Source organism: Strongylocentrotus purpuratus, unplaced genomic scaffold (assembly GCF_000002235.5).
Source record: "Strongylocentrotus purpuratus isolate Spur 01 unplaced genomic scaffold, Spur_5.0 spur5_scaffold_4, whole genome shotgun sequence".
In the NCBI taxonomy this organism is placed as follows: domain Eukaryota; kingdom Metazoa; phylum Echinodermata; class Echinoidea; order Camarodonta; family Strongylocentrotidae; genus Strongylocentrotus; species Strongylocentrotus purpuratus.
Window position 1 is genome coordinate 23,096,983 of NW_022145610.1, and position 14,179 is coordinate 23,111,161.

At 34.7% G+C, this 14,179-nt stretch overlaps 1 protein-coding gene across 1 annotated transcript in view; it reads right to left on the bottom strand.

Annotated features, from left to right (window-relative positions):
* LOC576500 (gamma-aminobutyric acid type B receptor subunit 1-like) overlaps positions 1 to 14,179 on the bottom strand; it is a 51,642-nt gene that overhangs the window by 30,115 nt on the left and 7,348 nt on the right. The window contains exons 2-4 of the mRNA XM_030998093.1: positions 12,495 to 12,619; positions 9,694 to 9,811; positions 3,050 to 3,113 (exon numbers count right to left, since the gene is read on the bottom strand). Of these exons, the coding sequence (XP_030853953.1) occupies positions 3,050 to 3,113; positions 9,694 to 9,811; positions 12,495 to 12,619 (307 nt within the window). The remainder of the gene's footprint in view (positions 1 to 3,049; positions 3,114 to 9,693; positions 9,812 to 12,494; positions 12,620 to 14,179) is intronic.

The following is a 14,179-nucleotide window of genomic DNA, read 5'->3' on the forward strand; positions in this document are numbered from 1 at the left end:
TATTTGAAATGCTTGGAAAGTGAGGAAATCATTTTCTTTCATGGCTTTCGAAAGCTTTTTTAAGGAACAAACCTTATTTTTATGTTTAAATGAAAACAAATCATTTTGGCTGTCAGCTCAAAAATTGGACATTGCTTTCAAAAGATCAACTTCTTTCATTCAGAATTTCACCAAATATGAATATAAACTTCACAAAAATAGGTATGAACAGGTGGCTTTTTAAAAGCCCAGTCGGATAATAATTGCTTCAAAAGGTTACAGGTATTTTATGAAAATACCAAGGCAAACTAGAAATGACATGTAATGGGAAAACAAGGGTTCAAGCAAGCGGACAAAGCCCTATCTGAGGCTTCATCAGTTTGAAAAAAGAGGGATAAATACAGTTTCCTCCTGGATATATTATATGACATAACTTGGGGCCCAGAGAATGACATTAAACTCCTGTCAGTTTTAGTGATCGTTTCTCTTGAATCTTGACAGGTTTTTATACAAACCGCTGACTTTATCGTCCTCATTTCAAAATAAAAACCGACAAGATTGCATACTAATAAGACGATTGCAGACAAGTTAATACATTAATGGAAGACATGGATCACACTTATCCTTGGTCGATCAAGCTCTGCTTTCAATGTCAATGACATAAAAGATTCCTCCCAGGAATTGATTACCAAGTTTACTCTCATTTCCCAATTTTCATGAAACCATCAGACATATCGCTGTATTATTAAGCAACCTAAGAGAAAACACCACACCACAATAAGATCCGTTTTAAGTGTAAGTGAATCGCAAGTGGGTGGAAAATAAAAGTAGTGGTGTCATGTGGTTCAGACACTTTATTGGAGATGCAAAGATAAATGGGTTTGATTCCTGATACGGCACTTGTGTCCTTAGGCAAGGTATTTTACCTTCATTGCTTCCCTTCATCCATTCAAAATATATTAAAGATGTGAAAAGACATTGAAAATTATTATCATTATTAATGTTGTTATTCTCATCATCATCATCATCATCATCATCATCATCATCATCATTATTATTATTATTATTATTATATCATTATCATCTTTGTTATTATTATCATCATTGTCATTAATTTTAATTGTCAATTATTAATTACTCTAATTAAACAACACAGTGCTCTATCCATCCCTAGTTATCTACATGTTGTAACATATGGAAATATTAACAGACTATGCTTATCTAATTTCTTTTTAAAGCAGTTTGAGGCTTAAAGCTGCGTCCCATGCTACTTAGATCGCAAATTAAATACTTTCCCCCAAGCTTCACTTTCAAATTATTTTGCTCGAAAAAAGAAGAAGAAAAAAGAAGCCAAATTTAGGACACAGCCTGATTAGAAAGAAGCCATTCTGTAAAAGCCCTTGTTATGAAAAGTGATTATATGATAAGATCAAGACTATACAAATTGGCAAGAAAAGCCCCCCCCCCTCCTCCTTTCACAAAAATCAAGCAAAAATGGAGACAAAGTTGCAGAAATTCTCAAGAAAATGTTGACACAATTTGAAACCAAACTTTAACAATCATGGCAGCCTAATATTCAATGACATAATCAAAGCAAAGCACAAATATATCAATTTATTGTTACTTCAAATAAGTATGAATTATTTTCATGACATTCAAAAAAGAAATTATTTGGAGATAATCTATGATACATATTACGTTGGAAATGTAAAGGTTGCTTTTCTTTGCTACAGTTCTAAAGACTTTTTCATAACATTGAAGGAAAAAAATGGCATTTCCATTTTGTTGTTTTTAATTTGATCTAATGCAGACCTTTAGTTAAAAGAAAAGTGATGAATTAAAAGAAAAGTTGCCTGGATGGTTTCTTATCATCTGCAGAGAGCCAGAAGGGCGTTCACTCTCTATTAAAGTATATACAGTAAGGTCCTTCTATCTGTCAACAGACAATATGCCTACAACAGTCCTTTGTTATTATAGACATAGCACATCAATGTCCAGTCTCAATATTATTCACCTCTGATGAAAGAATGTTATTTTACTCAACAAGCCGAGTGGCTCATAAAAACAATGAAAGTGACTTGAAGACATTAATGGAACATACATAAACAAATCAGTCTGGCAGGGAGTTCCCCCATTATTGATTAGGGAGGAATATAAACATCATCACTTTTATCAATGTCTTTTTACTTGATGAAGGTTGGGGTATCATTATTTGTACAAAACATTTCAGCGATTCTGATTTAGAAATATGTCTTCAAGCCCTTACGTCAAACATCAATACTAATATAACCACCACATCTTTGCTTTAATAACAAAAGGTTATTTTACCCAATGAGACGAGTTATTCATAACAATAATGAAAGTGACTTGAAGATATTAATGAAAGAGAAATGAACAATCAGTCTGGTAGTAAATTTCTCCATAATCGATCAGGGAAGTGTATAAAAGTCATCACTTTTATAAATTCCTTTTTTTTTACTTGATGAAGGTTGGGGTTTCATTATATATACATACATCTATACATAGGAAACATTTCAGGGATTCTGATTTGGAGCTCTTATGTCACATATCTTTTACTATTATAACCACTGCATCGTTGCTGTCTAAAAATGTTCTACAATTTCTACTACTACTACTACTACTACTACTACTATTACTACTACTACTCCTACTACTACTACTACTACTACTTCTTCTACTACTTCCACTACTTCCACTACTTCCACTACTGATGCTGTTACAACGCAACTACAACCATTGCTAATTCTACTACCTTTACTACTACTACTACTACTACTACTACTACTACTACTACTACTGCTGCTGCTGCTAACACTAATACTAATACTACTAATACAACTATTGCTGCTACTACTGCTATTGCTACTACCACTACTACTACTACTTGTACTACTTGTACTACTACTACTACTTTTGTTTTATTTTATTGTGTACATTATTTAGAACACGTATATTGTACATGAGTTATGAGGAGCTCTAGTCTACCCTTAACTGAGCATCTATCAGCTTCAAGAACTTGTCGGCAGTGTGCTTGAATCAATTCACTTACCAATCATTTGTTCAATCTGTGTCCACGCCAGCCTGTCTCCTGTAGATGTAAACGCTACTGTCCCCTGAAAAACAGATAAAAGAGATAAAAGAGATGGAGAAGAGTAGATCGTGGTTAGACTCCTAGAATCGATGCTAAAGTGATATTTGTGTGAAATTAGCCTCATATTCCTGAACATGCTCAATTGATGAATTTATCATGGAATACTTATTGACATTACATACATTATTTTGATGAATTACTTGTCCATACCTTTGATATATATTTCTAAATCTTATATATATTAACATATCATGTTACCACTATTATATTACTTTTGTGTTTTGATGTTTGTATTATAAAGTAATTACCTGATTACTTTGTGAGACAGACAATATCAGCCTTGAGCTGCGTGTCATGTTGTTTTTTAATAAACAAATTAAATTAATTTCAATTCAATTCAATATACCGGTAGATGGTCTGAAATATAAACTGAACTTTAAATTTTTAGTGTGTCACTATGATGGAGTGAACTATAGGTGTAACTGTACAATGCTATACATTAGCTGAATGTTGAGAAACACCTTAACCCTTTGACTATGGGAAGAGGGTGGTTCATGTACTAACACTATAGGAGTAGGAGAGTCCAGTAGTCAACTGGTTAAAATACATCTCCTTCCTTATGGCTGTCTGTCTGTCTCTCTTTTTTTCTCACTCCTTATCGATCTCTGTTTCTCAGTTTTCTTTGTCTCAGATTCTGAAACAAAATCCTGGCTTTAGCTCATGCTGCAATCATAATTATAAACCTTTAAGTCAGTCAGGAACCCCATGACTTTTACAAGCCGATCGCCTGTCTGATTATCAAGATATTTATGATTGGAAATCAAAATTTCAAAAACAGTTTTCCTAACGGTTTTTATAACATTACAGTCTATTGGGGAAAATGAACATGGTAAAACCAGTCATGCAAACAATTTACTTTTTGTGAGGCACTTCAGGATCATTTTGAAGCACCAATTGTTTTAGGGCTTCAATATTACACCCTATCACAGACACAGATAACGTATAGGGCCATGCATCTCAGATTTAACATTGCTAAACGATGCCTTTAATAATGTGTGTCTCCCTTCCTTGTATCCCTTTCTTTGTCTCTCTCTCTTTATTTCTCCCTTCTTTTCATGTCTCCTATTTTCCTCCTCCTACTCCATCTTCTTTTCTTCTTCTTTGTCTCCTTCTCCTTCTCCTCCTCCACCTTCTCTTTCTTCTGCTTCTCCTCCCTCTTCTACTACTTCTTCTTTTCTTTCTTCTCCTTATTCTTCACCATCATCTTCTCATAATTCTTTCTCACACATACAACCATGTTTGTTTGTATGTTTGTCTGTCTGGCCGTGCCTCCCCGCCTTCCTTCGCCTCGCCCACGTTCCGCCTTCTCTCTCCAAGGTTCCGCGTCTCTCACACGACGATGCTCTTCAAATTTGGAGTATTACACTCATGTGTATGACCATGGGTTTCTTTCAATATTGACCATGTAATACAGCCCTATATGTCCTTGGATTTGAGTGCATGCTTTCATGCTGTACCACGGCCCTGGCTGCGGCAATTGTGAACTGCTAATTCCCTTTTCTCTCTTCTCCAGCAACTATAAAAAGAATTTTTAAATCCAGGGTGTATTCGGTGCCAGACAAGTCCCCATATCATTACACTCACCCTTCATTCAGACCATCAGCATTTGTTGTATAGCTATCTAAATCTTGTACAGCTATACGATAATTCATTGAATTTTAGTTAGTCTGAACATTGTTAAAAGTAACTTCTTATAATCAAACATTGCATACCGAAACCTGTTACTTAAAAGAAACTTTATTAAACAAAACATTGTACAAATGCAACCCGTTACTTGATAAAGAGTCTGGGTCCTGTTCTCGGGTTTACGCATTAATAATTGGCCAGCTGTCATGTAAACTGACCTCATCAAAATGTCGTTGTTTCCTAGTCTATACGCTTTTTTTGCTATATACAATGATTTTTTTTTTTTTTTTTGTCAGGTGGCTTAGCGTCAAATTTATCAATTATCGTTACTCGCCGGATAAAATCATCATTTTTGGTACAGAGCTTCCTTAGCACCTACTAAGGGATATTAGGCTAGGAACCCTCGCAAAAAAGTCAATTTAAGGGTGTGGGGCGGGGGCGTCTTTTTTGAGCCCCCAAATCATTTTACAACATTGATTTGTTGTACAATCCCATTTTTGGTACAGGGCTTCCTTAGGACCTACTGAACCATATTAGGGTAGGAGCCCCAGGCAAGAATATCATATAAGGGTATGGGGAGGGGGCGTCGCCTTGTAGCTCCCAAATAATTTTGAAGGTAATATAAGTTGTTCTGGTTCTCCTAAGAACTTCATTATTGAAAGATGTATTTTGTAATCCGTCTGACTAGTCACCTTCAAGCATTAAAGGTAAAGACCAGTTATGGTCATGCGATTGCATTGTGAAAGAAACGTTGTGGAATCGATCAGAAAAGGTTGATCATCTAGCATCTAGCATCTGCAAGGTTCTGGAATCATCAAAATGATAAGAAATTTGGCCCATTCTTCGTAAAGTTACAAGCACTATACACAGAAAGATGTATATGGGACTACCCTATATCTCTCACAGTAAAATGAGAGAAACAAATTTACCAAATATATAAATTAATAGGCGGTTTCCCGGCAAATTTTTTATCATCATGTATTAGTCAAAACATATTCTTTCACATGATTGGTAATGAGAGCTTCCATTTCATTTTTTGAAATTGGGGCGTTTCCATTACTGGTCTTTACCTTTAACATACAATGCATCATTCTCTTGAAGATTTTTTAAAAACTACTCAAATCAAAATGAGAGCAATTACTGTGCTAATTGTACGGTATATTGTTTCATTTACCTACAATATATACTTTATGCTTCAAGCTACTTGTACACATGCATGTTCCTAAATATCAAGGAAAGGGAAATGTAGTTATCACAGCAGATAACTTATAAGATCTCTGTCTTACATACGTGATATTTTTCTCAGTTGTTTTCTCTCAACAATGCCTTCACGCTTTCATTGTCATCCACTAAACTGACAGAGATAATTTGCACTCTGGAAAATAATTACTATTTGGAAGGATCTGTTTTATTTCCTTTATAGTTAGCAAAAACGTGCATTGATCCATGATAATTTATTGTGATAATTACAAGTCATTAATTAGGCCTATTTTCAGAATATGGAGTCCTTGATAAATGCTTCTGAGTACTGTTTGTGTCTCTTAATGATCATAATAGCATTTATCTGACAAAAGGAGTATATTTATCAACGAAAAAAGGGCTAGTATTTCAGCTTTTCTTAAATATTCTTGAGTCAAGAGAGCATTAAAATATGATTACCAAGACTGTAAGAAGTAAACAAAGTGTAAAAAAAGAGTTGTATGGAATGAAAAGGGAAAAAGAGACACATAGATGTATTCAGAGAGAGAGAGAGAGAGAGAGAGAGAGACAGAGACAGACAGACAGACAGACAAAAAGAGAGACAGACAGTAAAAGGGTAGAGGGCGGGAAGAGATATAGAAGAGGTGTAGAAATGTAAGAGAGGAAAAGAAAAGTGAAAGAGAGAAGGAGGATGAGAGAGAAAAATATAGGGGATATATAGGAGGGAGAGGGAGAGAGACAGAGCCAGAGAGAGAGACACAGAGAGAGAGAGAGAGAGAGAGAGGAGAGGGGAGAGAGAAAAAGAAAGAGAAAGAGCAATGTATATGTACATCATCTGACTACATTATAATCTAAAACAACCATCAATTCCACAGACTCTCGTCACATTCGATATTCTGAAATGGCCATATTGCTCGAGAGGTGTTGATGTAAATCGATCGAGGGTAGTATCAAATATTTCAATGATTGCGGTTCAGCGAGAGCTACGCACTGTCTACATCATAATCAATGTGTGTTTAATATATTCGAGTAGTCAGAAACATCATTATAAAAATCTTAAATGCACCCGAGGGATCTGATTTGTAATTTGAAACCATACTTTCAGAAACATTTCAAGGACTTTCATTCCCTCATTATTTCCTCTTATTTTTAAGAGCCTACAATTAATAAACATATTCCAAGGATATTCAAGGAATTTGCTGGATAATATCCTATAATAACCAACGGCACTTCAATAAACAAAAAGATGAATGGATAGATTTACAAGTGTGTTCAGTAAGTATCAAGGTAATTTGAAAGTTCTATATATTGTGGGATCTAATACATAATTATTCAAGAGAACAGCCTAAAACATAATGTTTCAAAAGACTATGCAATTCAATTTTGTAATACTTTCTATAATCTATATGATTTGGAAATCACTCTATAACTTCCAAGTCCATTTTGTCTAGTAAGAGCCATAAGGCTAGTAGCGTGATTAGCAGCATCCCTCTGGCTCTCAACAGGAAATTATTCAAGGATACTTCAAAGATTTTGCTACAATTTTTTCTCTCTCCACATGTTACGGTACACTTGTGGCTAACAGAATGAAGCAGAGAAATATTTTTAAGCCCACCACAACACTACACAAACTGACTATGATCCATTTTGGAAGAATTCACAAAAACATTTGATATGAACATTCAGAAATGTTAAATCTTATTGATTGAGGATCTGAATAGTCATACAATTTATACAATCTTAATTCAAGGAAACTTATTCTTCCTTAGGGGATAAAATCTAAACGGCTCAGAGTCGAAGTGTTGTCAGACTGCTAGTGCGACTGTCTACATTTGAAGCTCATTCGGCTGTTATTCTGACTGGTAGAGATAAATACACTCCAAGTCTAGTAGTTAGTATTCTCATCATTATTTGGAACCTAAATCTGGAAGGCGATGTTTGTTGGGATATCCGCTTCTAATATTATTGCCATTTCCTCGAAAATTGGATCGCAGAAGGATTGCATGGTGTGCGGTGGGCTTCAGAGTGAGCTGATCGAGCCATCGAAAGAGGATGTAAACTAGGGTAATAATGATTATGATTGTACGGCCCTCAGGGGGAATAGTATTACTACTAATGAGGTTACCCACGGTAAACAAGACATAGTACTGTTGTAACAAACTTCTAAATGCAACCCGTTGACAACTGAATTTTCTCATTCACATAGACTAAACACAGGAACCACTTGGTTCCAGTAAGCAAAGGGTTAAAGAACTGTGCAAACCAATGTATAATTCAAGACCAACATTTTGAAATTGTGAGATGCTTGCCTGGATAGATTTCTCACAAAATATCATGTGAAACATTTCCATACCTCATTTCCTAAATTCCAAATTGTGCGGTATATGTGGCTGAAAGGAATATACCTAAACTTCCATAGAGTGAGCTGGATTTCATTGCAAGGTCGCTAACAACAAACTTTCTGATGTGATAGGGAAAGTAATCTATAATTCAAGAACAAACTTTAGGATCCTTCAAAGATATACCTGGATAATTTTCTCACAAAATTAATGTTTGAACTGGAAAACTTGCAAGAGTATGAGCATACAAGATATTCAAGTGATGTGGAAACCAATCTTATTATTCATTTAAGAATACTTCAAGGACTTTCCTGGATATTTTTTCTTCAAATAATGTTGGAGCTGGATATTTTGTAAAAGTAGGTCATTTTTTCAACAGTTTATGTGATGAAAACTGATCAATAATTTAAGAACATATTTAAGACTGTTCCAGGGACTTTGCTTACTAATTTGAATATATTGAAAGAGTAGGTCACACATTTAACAATTTTAAGTGATGTGAAAACGGATCAATAAATTCAGGAATATATTCAGTAATGTTTCAAGGACGTTGCTTTCTAATTTGTTTTCACGCCGTTTATTGGACTTCTGGTTAATGATACGTTACATAGATCAATTTTATGGGCATGTGCAAACACAGGGGTATTCACTGTACATAATTCAACCATTCTATTTATTTTGGGATCCAATTTACGATTCACGAGCATATTCAAGAGTGTTTCAAGGACGTTTCTCGCTAATTTTTTCTCAAACATTTTATTGGCCTTGTGTGCTTGATATAATATAACGATGTGAAAGACCTATTGTCCAGGTACGGGTTAGATATGCCCGTATTGCAAGAATAAGAACATAATTTATCAAGGCATACAAACCTTAGGATATAATCCACAATTTAATAGAGAACATAAAAATGTTACAAGGATGTTTGCAGAATCATTTTTCTTCACACAATAGGACTTATTTAAGTAGATAATATCTTAAGAAAAGTATAGATTATAAGATTATAAGGGTTAGGGGAAAAAAAAGATCATTTTCTGTGGCGGGATCTGATCTGATTCAAGAGCATATTCAACAATTTTAATAGTGAATTATGAATCAATATTCAAGAACGTTTTTAGAACTTTGCCACACATTATTTTTCTCATGTGACTGAAAAATATGTCCCATAAATGAGCATTTTCCCTTGAACGAGATATGAAATATGAAATTAATTCCAATGTCTGTACTCTCTCTCTCTCTTTCTCTCTCTCTCTCTCTCTCTCTCTCTCTCTCGAGTAGCATAGCCTTTTTTAATGTGACATTTGTACTACTACCCTTCCTACCTCTATTCTCTCCCCCCCCCCCCACCCGCATGGAATAAACAACATAGCGACTTACCGAAAGACCCTCAAAATTAGACGAGTTCAGGGCCATATAGATTTCGTCTGCTATGTCAGCATTCCCGTATGTGTAATTCTCGAGGCGGAGATTTTTACTGGCTAGTCGTTCCTGTGTTCTGTAGAAGATAACAATAATAACATTAATGATAATAATAATAATAATAAAAATAACGATGATGATGATGATGATGATGATGATGGTGATGATGATGATAACAATAATGCTAATTATGATGATAATGATAACAATAATAATGATAATGAAAATAATGATGATAATAATAATAATTATTATAATAATATTAATAGCAACAATAATAATAATAATAATAATGACAATATCAACATAAAACAATGATAATATTAACATAATCATTATTAATAATAAAAGTATTACAAAAATATTAATAGTTTTGTAAAGTGCACACATCTGCCTATAAGTGGAGCCAAATTGCCCAAATGCACAAAACAATCAAGAAATTAAATGAATGCAAAAGCAAAATGTGGGAATGATCTTCGACTCTACACTTTGCTCTTGACTCGCACTGCATATAAACACATTATCGATCCTCTCTCCCTCGGTAGATCAATAATAACTACAACAGGTTTATCAAAGTACTCAACGTATACCCTCCCCAATTTGATCGCTGTTCGCAATCTCCATCCCCATTTCTTAAATCTTTCAAGACAGCATGCAAGCACAGAAGTAAACGCACTTCTCTGCATCATAGAACAGGTTGATCAGGCTCAATTCATTCCATTTGGTCGCGAAAGGAGAATAAATTGAAGCGGAGGGGAAATACTTTTGCATTAAAAATGGTAACTGGTGCAGTCACCTGCTCTGGTCGATAGAATGAGACTAGGCACATGGAAAATATGAGTATCGATCGATCGGGATAAAGTCCGTCTGGAAAAATGTGGAGCACCACTGCCAGATTTCAAAAGATTGCAGTGGAGGAAAGTCAATATGCATACCTCCGTGAGTGATTAAAACCCCATGTAGAGCAGTTTTAAGCACCTGAAATTAAAATTTTCCTGATTTATCTGATTGCAGTTATCAAACAGCAGGACATATCCACTATACAAAATGTGCAATCAAATGCATTTATTTTAGATTAGAGGATTAATCAAATAAGAAGTTATAAAAAACAATGAAACCTTGTTCATTTACTAAAGATCAGGACACGTATATGCAAGTATGGAACTTGGTGTTCAAGTAATTGGGATGCTAGCTCCATTTTGTCACTTTTCCCCTCAATGTTCAGCGTTTATGTATTTCTTTGAAATGGATTACACACATCAAAACTATCTAATGGCTTTCTCTCAAAAATGTTCCATTGAAGATGATTTTTAGTTCAAATTGCTAGGATTAGAAGAGGTGAAGTATACAAGCAGACTGGTTGCCTATCCACCCTTTAACATATTGCGAGAATGTCTTGCTTCTGGTTGGTATTAGCATTTAGCGGCCTCATGAAAGAAGAGGCTTTGTCTGAAGATGTGATGTAGTATGTTAATATGAAATCATTATGGTGGCCTGCAAACACAAATTCCCTCCGAGAGTTACAAATCAAGCTCAATGATCTGGAGTGCGCCTTGGGTTATCTCGGTGGGGAGTTGGAATCAAGAATGATTGAAAACATTTTGACTGAATGAAAAAGAAAACTACAGTGATGTAAAAAAAAAAAATAAATAAAATAAAGAAGAGAGAGAGGGAGAGGTAGAGAGAGGGAGAGGTAGAGAGAGAGAGAAAGAGAGAGAAAGAGAGAGAAAGAGAGAGAAAGAGAGAGAAAGAAAGAAAGAAAGAAAGAAAGAAGGAAAGAAAGAAAGAAAGAAAGAAAGCAGAAAGAAAAGAAAATGATGACATTTTGATAAATGATATCTATGTTAATATGAAATCATTATGTGAGCCTGCAAACACGAATGCCCTCTTGAGAGTTACAAATAAAGCTCAATGACCTGGAGAGCACCTCAGGTTATCTTGGTGGGGAGTTGGAATCAAGAATGATTGAAAACATTTGGACTGAATGAAAAGGAAAACTACAGTGATGTAAAAAAAAAATATAGAAATAAAGAAGAGAAAGAGGGAGAGGGAGAGAGAGAGAGAAAGAGAGAGAAAGAGAGAAAGAAAGAAAGAAGGAAAGAAAGAAAGAAAGAAAGAAAGAAAGAAAGAAAGAAAGAAAAAAGAAAGAAAGAAAGAAAGCAGAAAGAAAAAAAAATGATGACATTTTGATAAATGATATCTATGTTAATATGAAATCATTATGGTGGCCTGCAAACACGAATGCCCTCTGAGAGTTACAAATAAAACTCAATGACCTGGAGAGCACCTCAGGTTATCTCGGTGGAGAGTTGGAATCAAGAATGATTGAAAACATTTGGACTGAATGAAAGAGAAACTGCAGTGATGCAAAAATAGAAAGAAAGAAAAAAGGAGAGAGAGAGAGAGAGAGAGAGTGAAGGATGGAGAGAGAGAGAGAGAGAGAAAGAGAAAGAGAAAGAGAAAGAGAAAGAGAGAGAGAGAGAGAGAGAGAGAGAAAGAAGGATGGAGAAAGAAAGAAAGAGAGAAAGAGAGAGAGAGAGAGAGAGAGAGAGAGGTTATCTTGGTGGGGAGTTGAAATCAAGAATGATTAAAAACATTTTGACTAAATGAAAGATCACTGCAGTGATGTAAAAATAGCACCTAAGAAGACAGAGAAGAGAGAGAGAGAGAGAGAGAGAGAGAGAGAGAGAGAAAAGAAAACGATGACATTTGATAAATGTGGGGGTGAATTAAGTGCAAAATGCTTATGATGTACTTACTTATTGAGAGCAAGAGCTAGGGCCCAGATGGCATCATAGGCTAGGGGAGCTTCTGGGTACCCAGCAGTCTGCTGAGGAGAGGTGGTCAGTTTGCTGTTCAATCGCGCTAAGAACTCTTTGGAAGTCTGTTAAAGAATAAAAGAAATATATTGTATTTATTTGTTGATATTCTTAATATTATTGATTAAATCAATGCCATTAATATTCATTTTCATTGATTTATATTCATATTGATATTCATTAATCAATCTTTATTTATATTCATGTTAGTATAGTGTATTCATGCATGGTAATTCATGAAGAGGTAAGACGGCTGACGGCTGGTCCTTTGACAAAATGAGACGACACGTAAAAGAGCATCTTGTTTCCAAAAGGCATAATTTTGGGCAGGATACTGGTGAACTTACAAGTGTAATGTTATGTATAAGAATCTCAATGACTAACATTTAGCCTGATAAGGGTGGTACTAATATTTCTTACAACTTTTTCCAAATAAAATAGACCTACCCCTATTACATGTTTATGCTAAAAGTAATGATATTAAACAGTTATGCATTTGCACATTCTGGATGCATTATTACACAACACTTACCTTTGGCTATCAAAGTCCATTACTATAAATAATGTTGTATTTGAAGAAAGAAAAATCATAATTTACACTATATAATATATAACTAATAATGATTTTAATTAACAGTGTACTGATTCTATTCATTTCAAATATCTATGTTGATTCAACCATGTCCAATGTCTCATTAATGCATAACATTATTGTCATCTCTATGCATGCATAGCACCCCTGACTACATTTGAATTGTGTAGCATGCAGTAATAAACAGAATCTATTAATACCCTGTTCAAATTAGAAGAAATTCATACAAAAATCTATACAGAATCATTGTATGATGAATGAGGTGTTCACATTGGATAACAACATTGTATAACAAAACAAGTTTTGAAGAGGTTGGTTAACAAGTAAGTTGGCCATTCATCTCAAAAAGGCTGCCCGGTTATATATTGTTTTCATACAATTGGACATTCAGACGATATATTGAGTTTCATTTGAAGTAATGTTCAAACACGTCTTTCACTATATGACACTTATACATCGTGTAAAGAAAGACAAACATGCCTTTCAATTTATGGTGGGGCATCATGAATATTATATTGTTTCATCATGATTTACGATCACATAGCGATTGATGGCCCTGGAGTCTCGTTATCACATAGCAGTTGAGCTATCAAATGTTTAATGTCTCTTGTCTAATGTGACTGTAGCATTGCTGTAGAAAGCATGTTGCAGCACTGGTGTACCTGTTAACATTAAGTAAGTATAGTTTTAAAGGGATCCGGTAACTTTGTCTTAGATCCTTTAAAAAAAACTTGATTTAGCTGAAATGATAATTATAAACCTTTAGGTCAGTCAGGAACCCCTTGACTTTTACAAGCCGATTGCCTGTCTGAATATCAAGATATTTATGATTAAAATCAAAATCAAATTTTGCGTTTGCCAAACGGTTTTCATAACACTACAGTCTTTTGGAGAAAACGAGTATGGTAAAACGGGTCACTCAAAGGTTTTTACTTTTTTGAGGCACTTCTTGATCCTTTTGAAGCGCAATTTTTGTTAGGGCTTCAATATAACACCATATCACATACACTGATAACACGTAGGGCTGTGCATC